Raw genomic sequence first — 18,019 nt, forward strand, 5'->3', positions numbered from 1 at the left:
CATCTTCTCGGCACAGAATTTTATTTGGTCAACGGGAAACGCCTAGGCTGGGAAAATACGCAAAGGCTGCAACACGCTCAAGCACAGAAAAAAAGCTCAAGTTTTAATTTAAAAAAATGAAGAGGGAATGTGAAAAAACAAAAGCACTTTCATCCTACACCCTTTAGAATAAGGATGCTGACCTGAATCGCAAACTATTTTCACACTATACACGAAGGTTATACTTTTATTCTTGTTTTAACTGCTTCTTACTGTAAGCCAGCTAAACTCATGAGACTACAGTTTAGCAATTCTATACTAGAAGTCCTGCTTATCTTCTTGAGTACCACAAAAACAATGGGTCTGAGTAAAAATTGTTCAATATAACATCCCACAATGAAATTAAGATTAAAAAACGCTATGCATTATTCATCAATTGAGAGGTTAAACAAACTCTGTTCTCTACTGCCAACATGACAACAAACAAGGATGATAAAGGATTCATCATTCTGCCACCAGTTTAGTGAAGCCTGTCTTGCCCTCACACCCAGTGGACATAATTCAAAAAGTAAACCTGATCAGTTTGAACAGGACAGCACTGCATATTCTGAGTTAGTAAATTAAGAACAATTGTTCTTTGATATGGGTAGATCGTGATTCTGACAGAGCCATCAAGCCAAATTCATATTTCCATTTAATAAAAGGGGAAATAGGATTACTGGAGGGCTAATGTTATCAGTCAAACATTAAATGAGAAGCTAGAAGACTTGATGCTGGGATACAGGTGTGCTATATAAGCTTTTCAATCCATTATGTCATAGCCCTCTATCATTTCCATCTTGCCGATGAAGACAAAAATGAAATTATTCTTAGGGAAAGTATATGTAAATTCTGTCAGCATAACTATTCCAGATGTTTTCACAGGAGCCATCTGTCAAGGACTAGTCATTTTGGTAGAGCAAAGAACAAAAGCTGATTTAGTAAACATTTTTCAGAACGCTGAAGGATGAACTGATGCTACAAAAACACCATCTAAATTTTAAAAAATATGGTGCAGATTTAGTTGCAATGATTGCTCATAATGCATACACAGCTTAAAGTATTTCCTGATGAGCTAATACTCATCATCTTGCAATCAATCAAGAGTACAAGACCAAAAGAAACTTCTTCCTTCAATAACCCATTTGTTTTCAACTGTTCAGATAAGATAAGCTCTCCCCCTCCCACAGTGTAACATTACTTCTTTACTGAAAATGAGAGTATTACTTGTCCTACCAGCAATGAATGTAAAAAAAAATTCATTATGAAAATACTGCTTTGTAGAAATACTGACAATCGCTGCTGTCCCCCATTCCTCCTATTTTTTCCCCTCTCCATCTTCTCTTTTTGCAAAAGGAATTAACCCAAATCTCTCAACCTTCTCTCCTGCAGCACGTTCTCTAAAGATCCCTTGTTGCTGCTTTCTAGGTTCTTTCCAATTTACCTAGGTTGTTCCCAGGTACGAAACTCGAGACTCCTTGCCCCAGCTTATGCTTTAACAGTATCCAATAATTATTTCCTTCTGCGTTCAATGGAGATTTTGGAACACAGAAAATTTCACAAAGACATCTGCCTTTCTTAATAACATGTTTCATCTGTTTTGGTCCACTGCAACTTCCAACATCTATTCTGCTGCTCAGTGAATGAGAACCTGTTTTGTTTGCCTAGTTCCTAGCCACAGTGCTATGCATTTGAATGATATTCCACCAAGTCTATTATGAGCAAGTTATCCTGATCATTCCGAATCCTAATGCTCTACTTCACACTATTTGCAAGTCACTTTGCCTAGGTATGATCTACATTTTAAGTATTGTTTCAGTTCCTTTATCCCAGGCCTCAATTACCGTACTTAACAGTATTGGGCAAGAGCTGCCTTCCATATTTGCTAGATCTTCTGTTGACAGTAACCATGGGTAATTACTCTTATGCCATTATACACATCTGTTGGCTGGTACTATTAACAGACATTAAGAGGAAAAGGGAACTAAACCGTTACTTGCAAGACTTTGTTTTGGTTTCTGTTTTGCATTGAGGAAAACAAAACCAGGGTCTTAACACATACATAAAGAAAGTGATATGCAAAACTCTCCTCATTATTGTTGTTTCATCTTTTGAGCAGTGCAGTTCATGAACCTTACAAGTCCCAATAATAACTGAATTTCACAATGTGTCAGAACAAAACTGTTTACAGTCTTTGTTTAATTATTAAGGCAGCTTTAATTTGTAACCATGAATCCTATAAATTATTAAGCAAAGGACTTGCCCAGAAAATGGCGAGTGCCAAAATAATTCTCTACAGTACATGCAAACTGAAGTGACCCATTCAAGATGACGAAAAGGCATAAAATCTTCAGAATCCTTTCAGCTCTGGCCCATGAAGTGAAACCTTTATTGAAGATTTCCAATGTGTGTAAAGGTTTGACAGTGATACTCTTCCTTAAACTAGAACACTGGACTCTTTCTAGGAAGCACTGAAAACCATCTAATTTTGGTGAATTTTAACTAGTCAGGCCCTCCAGCACTTCTGCCCTGGCTATTATTTTACCAATCATGCCATGGAAGAGCCCAAGGAAAAAAAAAAAAAAAAAAAACAAAAAACCACACACACACCCCCCAAAGAACAATCAAACAAAAAAGCCCATGAATTACTTGGAGACTTGAGCCTGTTGACAGTGGCAAGTTTTGACTCTCTATAGTCTTACCAGCTCAGGATGTGTTACACAGCTATTTAACTACGCCACACTGAATTCTGAGGTCACAACATTCATTCAGGGTGAGAATTTCTTCAGTTCAAGGAAAAACAACAAAACAAGAAGACACCACCACAGAAAATCCCACAACCATGACTGTTTGTTCTATCAACAGCAGCCCACAGACATAAATTTTCATTGGCACCTTAACAGTAAGCTTCAAATTACAGCCAATAAGATTAATTAAATCAGTAGGACTGATGATGCCTTTCAAATCAGGCACGCACCAAAGTAAAGGCTGTTTAGCCTAATGAAGGAATGTAGACTAGACTGAATAGCATCACCTAAGAGTAGAAAGGCCTGATGATTTACATGAGCAAAATTTATGGCAGTTAAAAAAAACCAAAAACACAAACGAAAAGACAACAAACTTCACAAGAAAACCCCCAGCAGATCTTCACAGAGCTTCAAAAGGGTAACCATAAAATGTCAAAGTTTCATTTATTATTCTCTACATTACCTATGCAAGTTCAAACATAATACAAGCAAATACTCATATTTCACAAAGGATGACATCATTCAAGATCAGATTCGCTGTAAGATTATCATTACTTTTTTAAAAATTATCTTGGTTTTTCTGTTCCAAAATATCAGAATTCCTAAAACATACAGACAGTAAACATTACAATAAAGAGGTTGTCGTACCAATGTGGTCAGGGAATTTCTTTTCATATAAAGTCTCTCCAAGTACTGCAGCCCCTCATCTTTCAGTAACTCCAAAGGGAAGTGATGGAGATTTCGGTAATTTAAGAACAAGTTCTTGTGCTTTTCCAGTTTTGCCTCAGAGATTGTTTTACATAGTTCTGACGCCATGACTAATCCTGTTCCAAGCACCACATCTAGTGCATTGCGTCTTCTGAAAGCAGACCCATTTCTAAGAAACAAAAAGAGAAGAAGACCCCACCATTATCAAGGTGTATGCCATGCATTCTTTTGCAGAATTAGTTATTACGTATTATCTGATAATTTACCTAAAGACACTTGTTTCAGTTAATACATAAAGTATCCAGAACATCCACACAATATTTTCTGGATTAAGTTTTAGCATGTTATTGGACTGTCAATACAAAGATTTTAAGGTATAATGCTCTTCTTCATCCATCTTCAAAGGACCTTTCAGATAATTTTGTTAAAGTTGCCACCACAAGAAGTGGCAGGGCGGAAGGAAGAAACCTCTCCCTAAAAAACATTACCTACGTCCTACATCTATTCTGTGAAGTACGCTAAAAAGAAGAACCCACAGATAAGAAAAATGCACAATTTATTAGAGGACTTAGAACGCAGGTGACTAAAATGCCTTTATGTAGCTTTTAAACCTGAATGACAAAAGGCAACGAAAGTCTGTTAAGCTTTCCCATATAAGACTACCAGAACAATTTATCAGTTGGAAAAGTTATTGGGGATGGTCAGTCAGTAAGGCCATTTTAAAATAATAAATTAATATGTGAGAAATCCGAAACTTGCAGTAATTTATAGAGCACTAGATGTGACAGCAGATTTTCAGCACTCTTTACTAAAAATACCAGAAAGAACTAAATGTCAAGCTTCAAGTCATAATTTCAAAAAAACCAAAAGTATGAAGGCATACTTTTGAACATACATATGAAGACATAAAAATTAACTCATACCTGAAACAAGACTTTATTTAGCTTGTTTTTATGTCTAGCCAAAATTCTAGTCATTATTATGTTGTCTAGATTTAGATAACAGCAGCAATGCTGTATCTTCTCAACTGTCTCAGAAGTCAGGAGAACACAATAAATCCAGACCATTTATAATGTGAAGCTAACAGTTTTTGCTTCAGATTTATCTGTATAAATCTACTGCCATTAATGAAAGACAAGGTGTTAACTGCTTTCCACCAATAACATTTCCTATTTTAGTTCACTCCTTCACTGAAGGACAGATTTGAATCATAACAGATATTGGAAGTGAAGGTACTGAGTTACAGTCAAGAACCCTGTCTGACTATATGGTAGTCGTAAACAAAACTCCTTACCCAGTTGAAGACTGACAATCGGACTATACATGTAAATCAAGCGACTTCATCAGTTTCAGTAATTCCCTTGATATGCAGATAAGCAGCTTTTACCAGTGACCCATGTCCTTCTTGAAGGATACAGCATTTATTTTCTTGAGAGTCCCATAAGCATTACCAATCACACTTAGGTATAATACCCTGCACACCTTTTCTAGTCTTGAGTTATGCCCAATTCAAGCCATGGTATGATCAGTGCTGTAAGCAAATGATTATGAGAATCCCTTATAAGATTACTAAGTATCAGTCCAACTTTGGTCAAACAGTATTGGTATGAGAAGAACCGTGGCTGTAACAGATGCCTTCATCAGCTATCTTAAGGAGACAGGGTGCACATGCTACTGACCCTTGGCACTAGCAACATTAAAGCTACTTTAGCTGAACAGATAAAGGAAATTAAGCTCCTACAATTACAAACTCCACATCTATAACATTAAAATAATTCAAGGAAAAGCATTAGAATTTTTAACATGCACAGTCTGAGAGTATTTGAGCTTTAACTGCTGCAATGTAAGAAACAGTAAAGGAAAGCTCATCTTTCCCTAAGGTATTTTTTCCAAATGAAAAGCTACAAAGTCACAAGACACATGCGTACACATCCAATCGCCTTTCCATTTGCCCAGAGGTGCTTTTTAGGTGCTCTGCACTTGCGGACTTCTCTTCAGTGTTGTGCCTCCATTTACCAAGTGGACCACATTTAGCCATGGCATTCATGAATACACAGACATGCAAGCCCACACATGCAAATTCCGTAACGTACTCTATTTTGGCTCTTACTTCAAAGGAAAAACCTCCCACTCCCTTCCACCAGCAGCCAAACTTTTTCTCTCTAAATCATCTTTTTTTCCAGCGATAAGACACAGCACTCCCAAAAAGGAAGACACACAATAGTGGTCTTGAAGGAAGGCAGAAAGGGAGGATGAGGACAGGTAACACCCAGTGATGATGGCCTGTGAAGAGCCAGGGCACTCGGAGGACCCCGGCGTTTCGCAGAGGATGACGGAGACAGAAGCCGGCGCTGAGCACAACACAGGGAGCGGGGGCGATGGGCAGACTGGCCAAGGGGTGACAGCGGGAGGCTGAGCAGACCCCGCCGAACCTGCGGGCCTCTGCCAGCCGAGCGGGGGGAAAGCGCGAAGGCAGCCGGACGAAAACTTTGGAGGAGCCGCAGGGCACAAGAGAACCAAGCTGCGGGGGGGTGCACGGGGCCGCCGTGGCCGTGCTCCTTGGGCCCGGGAACTGGGGGAGACCAGTTTGTCACGAGTGGGTGCAGGGGAACCGGCCTGCCCCGGCTGTGCCGATGTGTGAGGGCGGCCGCCACAGGCAGTGGCCTGTGAGGGCTGAGGAGGCGGCGGGAGGCCGCCCCCAGGGCTGCGGGGCGCCGGAGAGGGGCAAGGAGGAAAGCGCCTCGGCCCGGCGGCGGGAAGGCTCCGTGCCCGCAGAGGGCAGAGCGGCGGAGGCACCCACGCCCACCCACCCCAGAACCCGACCCGGGCTGTCGCTGTCCCTCTCCCAGGCGCAGAACGAGCCACTCACCGGTGCCGCCGGAGCGGGGAGCGGCTCTGCTGGGCACCGCCGCCAGCACAAGCACCCGGGGGCGGAGCGGGCCGCAGCCGCGCGAGACCGCGGCCGCCACACGACTCTCGCGAGACACCACCCCTCCTCGCGCCCAGCCACAACACCGCCCCCCCGCCTCTCAGCCAATCACAAGGCACCCCACCGCCCACCACCCAATCACAAGTTCCTCCCTCACCTATCGCACTCTATCAGCCAATGGGAGGGCGCCCCACCTCAGCGCCTCGCCTGCCTCCCGCTGCGGCCCGGGGCCGGCTGTGAGGGCCTGACCGGCTCTGGGGGCGGGCGGGTCTTTCTTTCTCGGGCGGGCTTGGGGCGGCGCGTAGGCGCGGTTCATCTTCCCAGGTTTGTAATGCAGAGTCAACAAGAGTTATCCCTGCTTAATAGCTTTTGAGGGAGAACGTCATCTGCAGGTAAAAGTTGTGGTGGACAGAGACCATCTTCCCAGCCCAGTTTTGGTGCCGCAGTTTTCTTAACAGCAGATCCTTAGGCAATGCGGCCTACACCCACAACTTGCCTATCACAACCTTTTTTACCCACGACAGTTGACTTGTTGAAACAGGTAAGGGAATTCTGGAAGCTCAGTTTACCTACATGCTGTTCACCTGATCTTAATTTTATGTGTATTTACACATCTGAGGTGACCCAATATATCAACCCTATCCTAGGGAAGCTCTTCTGTTACGTCAGTACTGTAATGACAGCAAAGTCCCTTATACTCAGAATATTTAATATTACTGGGTATCAAAAAGTGCTTCTTTACTGAATATTAGCCCTATCATCTACCTAAAAAAGGAATCCTAGCTGCAGAAATCCTCTTTCTAGTTCCCACAGACTAATTAACGTAAACTTGTCTTAACAAGATTCACATAGCAGGTCTGCAGGGGAACCAAGAATCTGAATGTAGAAGATGAGTACCATGCAGAAGGCATTTCTTCTTTCCGATGTATTCACAGAACTTTGACTTGAAGCAAAGCAACATGGAGAAAAAACTTAAGATATTTTATTGCAAACTCATTTATCTCTTTTTTTTCAGTTCTAAATAAAGAATAGAAGTCCTTAGTTGCTCATTTGTCATTTTCCTGCACTTGAAAGGCAATAATTGGTTTTGACAAGCATACTTGATCAGTCTTCCTTGCCACTTGCAGTCTTTTGGGGATTGTTTTTTCAAATAAATAGATTGGATTTTGTTGAAATAATTTGAGATGAAATAATTTACCCTTCAGCATTCAACATTCTCCATATTCATCTGTCAGTTTAACCCTGCCAGCAGCTAAGTACCACGCAGCCACTTGCTCACCACCCTACCTCCACCCACCCCATCCCATGTGTAGGAGAACTGGAAAAAGGTAGAACCCATGGGTTGAGATAAGAACAGTTTAATAATTGAAGTAAAGTTAAAAACCCGAAACAAAAAAACCCAAACCCAATAACAATACTACTAATTGTAATAAAGAGGGGGGAGAGAGAGAGGAACAAAACCCAAGGGGAAAAAAACTCAAGTGATGCACAATACAATTACTCATCACCCACTGATCGATGCCCAGCAGTCCCCAGGAAGTGATCAGTGGCTCCTGGCCAACTCCCCTGGTTTATATACTAAGCTTAATGTTCTATGGTATGGAATATCCCTTTGGCTTGTTCAGGTCAGCTGTCCTGGCTCAGGTCCCTCCCGGCTTCTGGTGCACCTGCTCACTGGCAGAGCATGGGAAACTGAAAAGTCCTTGACTTGGAGTAAGCAAGCACTACTTAGCAACAACTGAAACACTGGTATTGATAACAACATTATTCTCATACTAAATCCAAAACACAGCACTGTATCAGCTACTAAGAAGAAAATTAATTCTATCCTAGCTGAAACCAGGACATTATCATATCATATTGCACACATTTGTTCTTACTGTGATTGATGTTTTTGCCTATTGATGTGATTGTTTTTCTCAGCCGGATGTTAAACTCCAGGAAGTGGCCTGCTTGTATACCACCATTGTTATAAAAACAGCAATTACATCACACTTCTTAATGTCACTTTGGTCCCACATTATAGACGTTTGAGAAATTCCAAGTTAAGCATATTTCAGACCAAAGTAGAAGCTGAATATGAGCACAGTTAGCAACACATTCCTCAAAGGGAATTCAGTGATGTGTCAAACCAAATGTTCCTCTCCAGGATTGTCATTGATCAGGACAGAAACTGTTTCTGCCTTTGTCCACTAAAGTACAGACAGGAAAGATGAAGCTTTCTTCTTTGCAGACCAGCTCTTAACAGAGGCAGGATACTTAATGTGTTTCTTTACACATAGGTTCCAAAGTTTTTGGCTTTTTTCACTGGGGATTTTTTGGGGACAGTAAGAGGGAGCAGATAAGATTAATGAACTCTGATATTTTTGAGAGCAACCTTTTGTCTATTTCTTCTTTTCTGCTCACACCAACAAAGGGACTAAAGAGATGACAGCAATACTAAAATGTCTTTGGTTCTGCTCTGTCAAGGAAACAAATTCATCTCTCAGTGTGCCTTCAGTGATTATAAAGCATAATATACACATGGATTCAACGTAAACTACAACTACAGGAGCAGTTTAGGATCACTGAAACTGTTAATGATATTAATAATACTTATAAAGTACTGGGTCTGTCAATATTTCAGTGGGGAGATTTAAAACTGAGGATTTGAAAGATTTTTTTTTAAATCTCCTTTATGTTTTATGAGTGAGAGGGTTTCTACTAGCAGCATTTAAAGTATCTTCTTCCTACTGATAATAGTAATGTATATGATTCCCTCCAGACTGCTTTTCAGAAGTCTGTAGAATGAGATGAACTATTCTTTGCCAAGACAAATAAACATCCTCACCCACATCAAATATATTACATTTTTCTTGCTTGTTCTAGAGTTGTATCAGCTTCATATGAGCTATGTAGAGGTAAGTGCCAGTTACCTTGTAGCTTTATGATATTCATTAGAATTTCTAGTATGATTTGAGTGTTCACACATTATTTTATCTTGTATCTTTTCTCCTTAAGCAGTCACTCGGGATTCTGTCTTTATTTAGTCTTGCATAGCTTGCAATTGTCACACTCATTCATTCTCAGTCTGATTTTTTTTCTCCTTAACCAATGTCATCACGCTCTCCCAGGCTTGTGTCATCAAATTTTGTGCAATGCTTCTAAAAAGCACTGCTCTCTCAGATCTGAAAGCCAATCCCTGAAGCTCTGATCCTGCACAGCACAGGTGTACAGTCTTGCCTGTGTAGTCATAGGGCTAAAAATGATGAGCAGAGTAGGGGGCGTTGGAATCTGATCTTGTGTTAAGGTTGCCTCGTGGTTGCCAAGTCATTCCCATTTAACAAGTGAGACTAGTGGGATACCCTTTGCTAAGTATACGTTAACTGTTTCTTTACCCTAGTTTAATCGAGAGCAAGGAACAAAAGGGCTTGAAATTTACATCTTGCTCAGAAGGATGTCTGATCTTAACTGAGCCTACATAAAGAAACTCATAAAACTTGTTTTGAAGTGCAGCTTTTAAGAAGTAGATCTATTTAAGTAATTTGCAGTTGCCAGTGTCTTGAAGAGCATCTTCATCAGTTGGTTTACTGGAACAAATCCAGTAGCTGGAGCAAACGGGCACAGCTTCGCTGGTGATCCCTTGTTTGTGGCAGACTTACACAAGCCAGATGAATGTGGTGTGAATAAAAAGAGGTGATGATACATTACCAGATTTATTACACAAGGTCTTTATTTGAGACTAACAACTTTGAGAAGATGCAATTGGAAATATCTTTATATAGTAAAGCTTTATGCAACCATTTTCTTTTGTTTTGCCAAGTGAAACATGAAGAAATTATTTTTATTGAGGTTTTTGTGACAAGATTCCTAGCTCTCAATTTCACAGAACTAGGAGATCCAAAATGTCTTACTGAGCTTCTGAATTTGAGTTCTGAACACTCTGAGGTTCAGCCTCCCTAATCCTGGGTAAGTCTTTTCCACCCAGTACTGTGGATACCACTTACACTGAATCATGTGCATTAAATTAGATGGTGTAAGTTTGGATTATGATCAAAATATTCACTGAGCAATTAAAAGTAATTTTTTAGCAGCAGGAAACTTTAGTGTGGCTGATGCATGACAGGAAGTGTGCTTCTCCTTTAAGGCTGGATAATTAACAAATGTTGTTAACCATCACTCTTTAGTGCGTTAACTAGCAGTACAAGATGGGTTTTCTGGGACATCACTGTATTCTGAGAATTACAGTGAAGCAAAAATCCATCACTAAACATGAAACCCATGCAGTTATACCTGGTACAGAGAGGTCCAGAGGGTTGGAGGAATCTTGTAGGCACAAGGAAACAACTGATGAGTGATCAACAGATGCAGTTTCAGCTGTCTTTAGGTTCTGCTTACTGAAGGGCTGGTGTGTACTAGAGTGTTAGCATATGACATGCACAAGCATGGAAAGCAGTAGTAACTCAGTGGACTGTCTGGAACATCTGCCAGGTCTCACAGCTAGTGAACTTCTTTTCTGTGGTCAGACAGGAGAAGAATCTGCTTAACACATGCTTGGGATATTTGAAATACTCTAGGAAAATGGCAGAGCTCTCCCTTACATGGCAGGATTCCAGTATGGGGGCTCGATGGTTTGTGCTGTCCTTTTGACTTCTGCTTATCCCTAGAAAATATACATTGCTTAAAATTTTGACAGTTCTCGTGCAGTTGAGTACACAATTTCGTTTTTCTGCTCTTGCAGACACTGAGGGTGTTTTTTTTCCCCTCATCTGTGAGGACTACTGACTTACATTTTTCTTCAAACAAGAGCTGAGGGCCTTGTGTCATCACGAGATTCTGCAAACTGAGACTTTAAGAAGTATACTTTCCTACTTCTTAAGAAGTATACTCCTACTGTACTGGAGACAATATATGCCAGTGTGATTGTTGCTGCTAAGATTTTTTGCATTTGTATTCTTCTGGATTTCAATTCTATTAATTCTACTTACCTTTGCTTTCACTGTACCATGTCTTACATAACGCTTTTCCAGTATATACAGCTTTCATATATACAATGATACAATATCTCAGTTGGTATAAATTTTGAGAATTTAGGATCTGTTCCTTCCATAGGAGGGTTTTTTTTTAATTACACATACATGCACTGATTCCCCTTTCATACCAGGAAGAAATAAACTCACTAAAATGTTCTAGTTTTACTGATGGAGAAAGAATCTGTTTTCCAGAAAGTCCTGAATCTTCTTATAAAGTTTTTCCTAACTTCCAGTTAGTAATTTTTGTGTAGTGACAAAGCTGTCTTATTTGAGTGGGATAAAGTTACAGTGACTCATCACAGTACTGCTAACTTTGATTCCATAAACCTTTTATTTAAAACTGGCTTTTGCAGCAGTACCGAAAACTGGAAGGCAGATGGAGCTCCTGCATGCCAAGTGCCAACATGCCAGTATTTAATGTTTAGACATGATCCATTGATGTCTAAACATAGACATTTAGACTTTGGCTGAAGTCTTTTTGTTTTAAGTTTATTTGTTTCTGTATTTTTAAACTTTAACTGACCCCTTTTTCAATGGCACAATAATGCTAATGAAAAAGCTAATTTGAAAAAAAGTTACTTGTACTGCTGGTATGGTTCAAATCAGCCTTGCTCAAAATAGCAGCTTTTAAGAGTATCGCTAGTTTGGGCTGAATTAATTTTTGTGGGAAATTTCCTGGTAGTCACATTGATTATGTTGTGGAATAGATTTCCTAAGAAGTAATGGAAAGTACTAGTAGTTTGGACAAACTGCAGTTTGAATGGAACAGCCCTAACACAGAATAAACGAGCAGTGGATTTGGGCCCTGATCATGCAGTTTCTGCTCATTCTAAATTCCCACTGATCTAATTAATCTCAATTGGGAAAAGAACAATGCCTCACTGACTGCCCCAGAAACCAAATTCCTCTGTTAATGCGCTAAGCAAATATAACAATAGGTAGAATCAACATTTCTGCCTCCGCTTCATCGAGAAATCTCAATATGGGATGACCACAAATCAGCCAGCTCTCCGTGGCTTATTCAGTTGTTAGTCCTTCTTAAATGACTGTTAAAAGTGCGTCTAGCTGATACGGAGATATTTTGTGCTACCTCTTGTTGAAAAGATAATCAAGACTTTTAAAATTAATTTTGATTAACCAAGTATTATTTTTCAACTTATCAACAGTGCTGTATGTCACAAATGCATTATTGAATAAAATTTTGCCTTTTGGAATTCACCTTGTGAAACTCCTTGAACTTGGTGGATTTGGTTCAATTAAAGCCACTTTGAGTATTTTCTCCAGTTTTGCTTCACTTTAAACTAGAAAAGTAGTAAAACTTAGAAAGAAAATTTAGCCAGCCCACGGATGTTTATTAGTTTCAGGCAGCAAATGACATTAAATGTTCTTTGGTCTATTTTTATATGACCTCAGTAACATTTTTTACTACTGCCCTCTGCTGTTATTGAGGCTGTATCGTGGTTATCTCTCTGCCTGCCTGGCCCAAGATCTGCTTTCCTTTCATCTTCACTGCACTTCAGTTCAACCCACACATTTGCTGAGCTTGCAATAATTGTCAAAAGATTCTTGGGTATTTCTAAGGATTCATTGGATCTAATCAACCAAAAGTTGTTATTCATTCACCTGAAAACAGTGATTTTAAGCTTATTCTGAAGCTGTTCCTATTCCAGATACCAAACTTACTCCATTTCCTTAATCTGATATGACTATGGCTGCCTAATGTCATTTTATTCCTCCTCTCTCAGCCATTTATATTTCTGAGGGAGAAGTCTCATGTTTTTCTGTGTGCTGGAACAAAGTCGTACCTTGTAGAGAGACTCCATATGGTCAGTAAAACTTCATTGTTCATATAAATTTACTTAAAACCTTTAATAAAATATTAAATCCTTATACTGTTGTCCACACAGTTCCACAATTTTATTACATGTAATCTTGAAATGGAATTGTGTTGCAATTTTTTTTTTAGTGACAATACACATACTTGAAATAACATTTTCATATATTTATGAGATGTTTGTATTTCTTATGGAAAAGTTCCAAGCAAGGTAACAGATATCTTGGTTGTGTTAGAGCAACCATTTTTGAAATTTTATTCTGCCATTCATATCAGAAAGGTGTTAACTCTGTGGCCTGTTGCATTATGATAGAAATGGGGCAGGTGCTGAGCTATTTTTCATTCCGAGTGAATATAAATAGTGAAAGGGGGAAGCATGGTGTATACACAGCTCTTTGATTTATGCAAGCATATTGTGGAACCTGTTATAGTGCTGTCAGATATAGAAATCTTCTGTTCCTGAGACCAGTGGGCCATTTGCGTTTAGAGATCTTGCAGGGCTTCTCCTTTTCATATAAATCATCCATCTGGTTAAAGCTGGGGTCTGACCTTTCTTTTTATTGAGCAAACTAGGAATAGCTTAAATATATGCCTAGGTGTTCCACATGTTGGGGAGACACTCAATAGACTGCTTTCTGTTAAATGCAGAATTTTTAGTTTTCAAGAGCAAACTAGAAGAGTCAAAGGTACTTGTTGTCTTGTTATGCTCTGTGTATCCTTTCAGAAAATTTTCATGTGAATTCCTGAGCACTTTGTTACTGGGAAGTCTAACAGTCAATATTTGAGCTAAAACAGGTAACAAAAGACATCATACAATTGGGTTTGAGGAGGCTCTTAGGCAGTGGTCAGTTAAGAGTCTTGCAATCTTGACTAGCGTATGTACTTTTTTTTTGAGTCCTTACCTCCTTGCTGGTTTTGTCACATTTGCAGTACAGCATTGATAAAGACCTTTCCAAATTATAAAATTGTGGCATAAGATTAACTACCAGCTCCCATTTTCCTTATGTAAGGAGTGTTTTGGACAACGTGGCATTGTGCCTGGCACCAGCTCTGCTCCTAGGAACTATTCCAGACCATATGCCTGTAGCAGGTTAACATGTTCTGTCTGACAAAAGAAGCTAATTTGGCCTCCATTCAAAATCTGAAATAGAGACTCAGGGTAACTTCAGATGAGTATAACTAGACCCTCACACTGAAACTATTTTTTTTACCAATGGCACAGGAAAAACAGTCATGTGCTTTTCATTGTCTTCCAGGGATTAATGCCCCATAATTCTGGAACACTGAAGTAATTAGGTCTATTAAACCCTTTTAGTGACCTAGTGCTTTTAGCATTAAAGTCATGCTCTGTGAGTTCAAGTTTCTTAAATACACATTGATATACTTAGAACAGCTGCCCTCTAGTGAATGATTGCACCTTTATGACAGTAATCCATCGATACATAGAGTGACAAATTAGAGATAGCCCTACCAATACAGACTACCAAAGAAGCATAGCTGCTACTTTATTATAATGCTTAGATTAATATTTGTAGCTTTCATAAAATAGAAGTGAGACAGACAACCACATACAAAACACTTACAAAATTTGGCTGCTGGAGAATACATCTGTCAGTGTACCAATGCTGCAGTTCTTTTGTGCAACTGAAAAGGAATTTTCATAGATGGGACTTTTGTTTCTCTTTAATTTTACCCTGCCTTGAATTGGTGGATCAGTCAGCCAGTGTGTCCTCAGTAAATTACTGTGAATCTCTTAGAACAATAGGAAAGATGAATTTAAAATATGCTTTGACCCACCTATTTGTTATTTTGCCACAAGATTATAATGTTTCTAATTTAATCGGGGCTAGAATTTGTAATTTAAAGTCAAAAGCAATTTTTCCTTTTATTTCATTGCAGGAAAAAAAAGAACTAAATTGGGATCTGAGTTTATCAATACATTCATGAATATAAATATTTTAGAGTGTATATTGGTTCAGTGTATGTTTCTGTTACCATTATCAAATGTGGGGTAAAAATCTCTAAAAAAAATTTACTTCTTGCTTTAATCAAATAACCTTTTTTGTACTCAGTATCTCAAGCACACCAGTACTCAATAATCTTGTATGTGAGCAGGAGTATGCCCTACATTAAAGTCTAATCATAGCAGTAAATGTTTTGAAGAATCAAGCTGTAAATAGAGCCATAATTCAGACTGCATTCTAACTTGAGGAATTTGATATTGGTAGACAAAGGAAATACAGCTTCAGGTGACACATAGGCACCACAGCAGAGACTATTTTAACCCAAAACTTGGCACAACATGTAAAAATGCTTTGGTTAATCTCTCCATAGAAAGTGCAATAAAAGATGTGTATCTTGGAATTTGTTTATGGATTGGTCACTTTGTTATAGTTCCTTGGACTGATCAGGTAAAGTAAACTATGAAACTGCTACAGCTTCATTCCTTATTTTGACACAGTTGAAGATCTGTTCATTTCATGTTTCCCCCTCAGGTGTTTTTTGGGATACAAAACTTCCAAGATGATATCATTACTTTTCCTCTTTAAGTACTGTAACTACTATATGACTTTAACATTCTAGTCAACAAACAAAGGGACCATTCATTTAATCATTTACTCTTTTGGCACGTCCCAATTACTTTATGGAAACAACAATAGAAATTTTTTTTTTCCTTTGCCTATGTAAAGAACAGCTGACCAAGTTCTGCAGGCTAATATAATCTAGGGAAATAAAGCAAAAATCAGGAAAAACAAAGTATATAGTTAAAGAAACACAGGCTTGCGCTAGATTTATCAGTTCTGTTACTGTTCTGAACACTTTGATCAGGCTGCTAAATAGCCATCTGACAGGAATTCTATTTCTAAGCTGTAGACACAGAACTTTGCAGAGAAGTTGTTCATTATAATAGACAATCTCCACACCCTTGCTTATATTTTAGATAATTTATAAATAAGGGGAAATAGGGTAGTGAGAAAATAGGGTAGTGAGAAACCTGATTTAACACTGTATTTGTTCTGCTCAAAGCAGAATGGGGGTGGGCCAGTTGGCCTCCTGAGTTCCCTTATGGGGACAGTGATTTTGCTGCTACTATAACAAATGTGGTCACTGTATAGCATTAATCAATCCTTGTTATAGACTGGGGAAACCAGTTTGCACTGAGTATACGTGGTATATATATAAAAAAATACATATAAGTGGAGAAAGAGAGGAAACTGATAATGTGTTTTGATATTAAGAAATGAAGAAGCACACTTCCACAGATGATATATGTGGTACAGCATGCCAGCATTTAATAGCATATGTCAAGTTTGTATGGGTTGATGACAAGGTAAATTTTATTTTGCTGAAGACAGGGCTTAGCTCTCACTGACTTGGCCATCCCTGATGCAGAGAAAGCTCTGTCAATGAAGCACATAATTTTTTCCTACTTCCGTTTGCAGATGTTCCCTCCCTGACCTCTTTCACCACATGTACATGATTTTCAAAGCCATACAGGCTGAATGTTAAATCCTTTGCATCTGAAAAATATCTGATTGTTTTCCTTCACTTCCTTAGGGGGGAGGACAGTACTTTTCCTTGCTGAAAGAGAAAGTCAAGGATCAATGCACATCAGCAACACCGAAAGGTAAGAGCAAAAGGGGAAAGGAGCAAAGTTAAGTAGATAAAAGCATCAGAATATAAGTGCATGGATGAGTCTTAATGTTCTGACCTCTGCTGCTGTCATAAAGCATTTGAGTTTGTGCAATACCTAATAGAAGAAGAATCCAAAACCCACAGAAAATGTAGCATGTAAAGGGGAATTTTCTTGTTAAGTAAGCATGGAAGCCCTATTCAGACAGAAGCACCATCTTTCAAAGAACTAGCAATGAGCATTTGTTGTAAAGCACTCTATTAAATTTAGTGCTGTGGCTCCATGCTAAGATATTCAAGTATGCTCCTTCTCCTTCTTCAAGGAGAGAGTTTTATTTTTCAGTCTTTGTTGTGAATTATAACACAGCACTCTTGAGTCCTTGAACTGTTTAATTTCAATATTGTAAGAAAAGTATTTTTGCACAGTTTGTATACTAGTTTAAAAATATTTTTGCATCTGGCAGATTTTAAAAATGTACTGGGCCTGGCTGAGATAGTTGTTTTTCTTCATAGCAGCTCAGTGTGCTGTGTTTTAGAATTGTGACCAAAACAACCCTGATAGCACACTAATGTCTTAGCTATTGCTGAACAGCATTTGCATAGCATCGAGGCCTGCAATGACACTTTCCTTGGCAGGCTCAGGGCAGTGTGATGGAATCAATCTGCAAGGCCTGCCTGTATGGTTATCGCAGCCACTGTCCTTTATACTGGAGAGGCTTTCCTCACTTGGCTTGTTTATTTATGCGGTGTTTCACATTCATTAATAACCTGTGCAATGGATTTCTGTCTTCTTCCGCTTCTCCTTCATTTATTAAACAATTTTTATTTCAACTCCCAAGTTTTCTTTCTATGCGGTGCTTAGCTGCCTGCTGGAGTTAACTCACAACAGAAGTTCTGTAATATGTTAAAAATGATCACTGCCATTCATGTTGCTGATTTGAGTTTTTCAAAATACTGCTGAATTTGTTTTTTTGGTTGCTGTAATATATACACTTTTCTGTGAACAACAGTAACTCAGGTATGTAAGTAAGAACAAATTAGCTATTTTCCCCTCTGTTAAACATTTCAGTGACTGTTACAAAGTAGGTGAGTTTATGTCTCATAAATGACATAGCTATTTAGTTAATTTGGCAAGTTG

General features: G+C 39.0%; 1 protein-coding gene across 3 annotated transcripts in view; it reads right to left on the bottom strand.

Annotated features, from left to right (window-relative positions):
• The window catches only part of LRRC28 (leucine rich repeat containing 28), a 55,958-nt gene extending 49,510 nt beyond the window's left edge, over positions 1 to 6,448 (bottom strand). For 2 of the 3 annotated variants that reach the window (XM_037394057.1, XM_037394056.1), the window contains exons 1-2: positions 6,343 to 6,448; positions 3,414 to 3,642 (exon numbers count right to left, since the gene is read on the bottom strand). In XM_037394057.1, the coding sequence (XP_037249954.1) occupies positions 3,414 to 3,581 (168 nt within the window). In that variant the 5' untranslated portion in view covers positions 3,582 to 3,642; positions 6,343 to 6,448. The remainder of the gene's footprint in view (positions 1 to 3,413; positions 3,643 to 6,342) is intronic. The other variant, XM_037394055.1, reaches the window with a different exon arrangement.
• Positions 6,449 to 18,019: the final 11,571 nt, after the last annotated feature.

Source organism: Falco rusticolus, chromosome 7 (assembly GCF_015220075.1).
Source record: "Falco rusticolus isolate bFalRus1 chromosome 7, bFalRus1.pri, whole genome shotgun sequence".
Classification (NCBI taxonomy): Eukaryota; Metazoa; Chordata; class Aves; order Falconiformes; family Falconidae; genus Falco; species Falco rusticolus.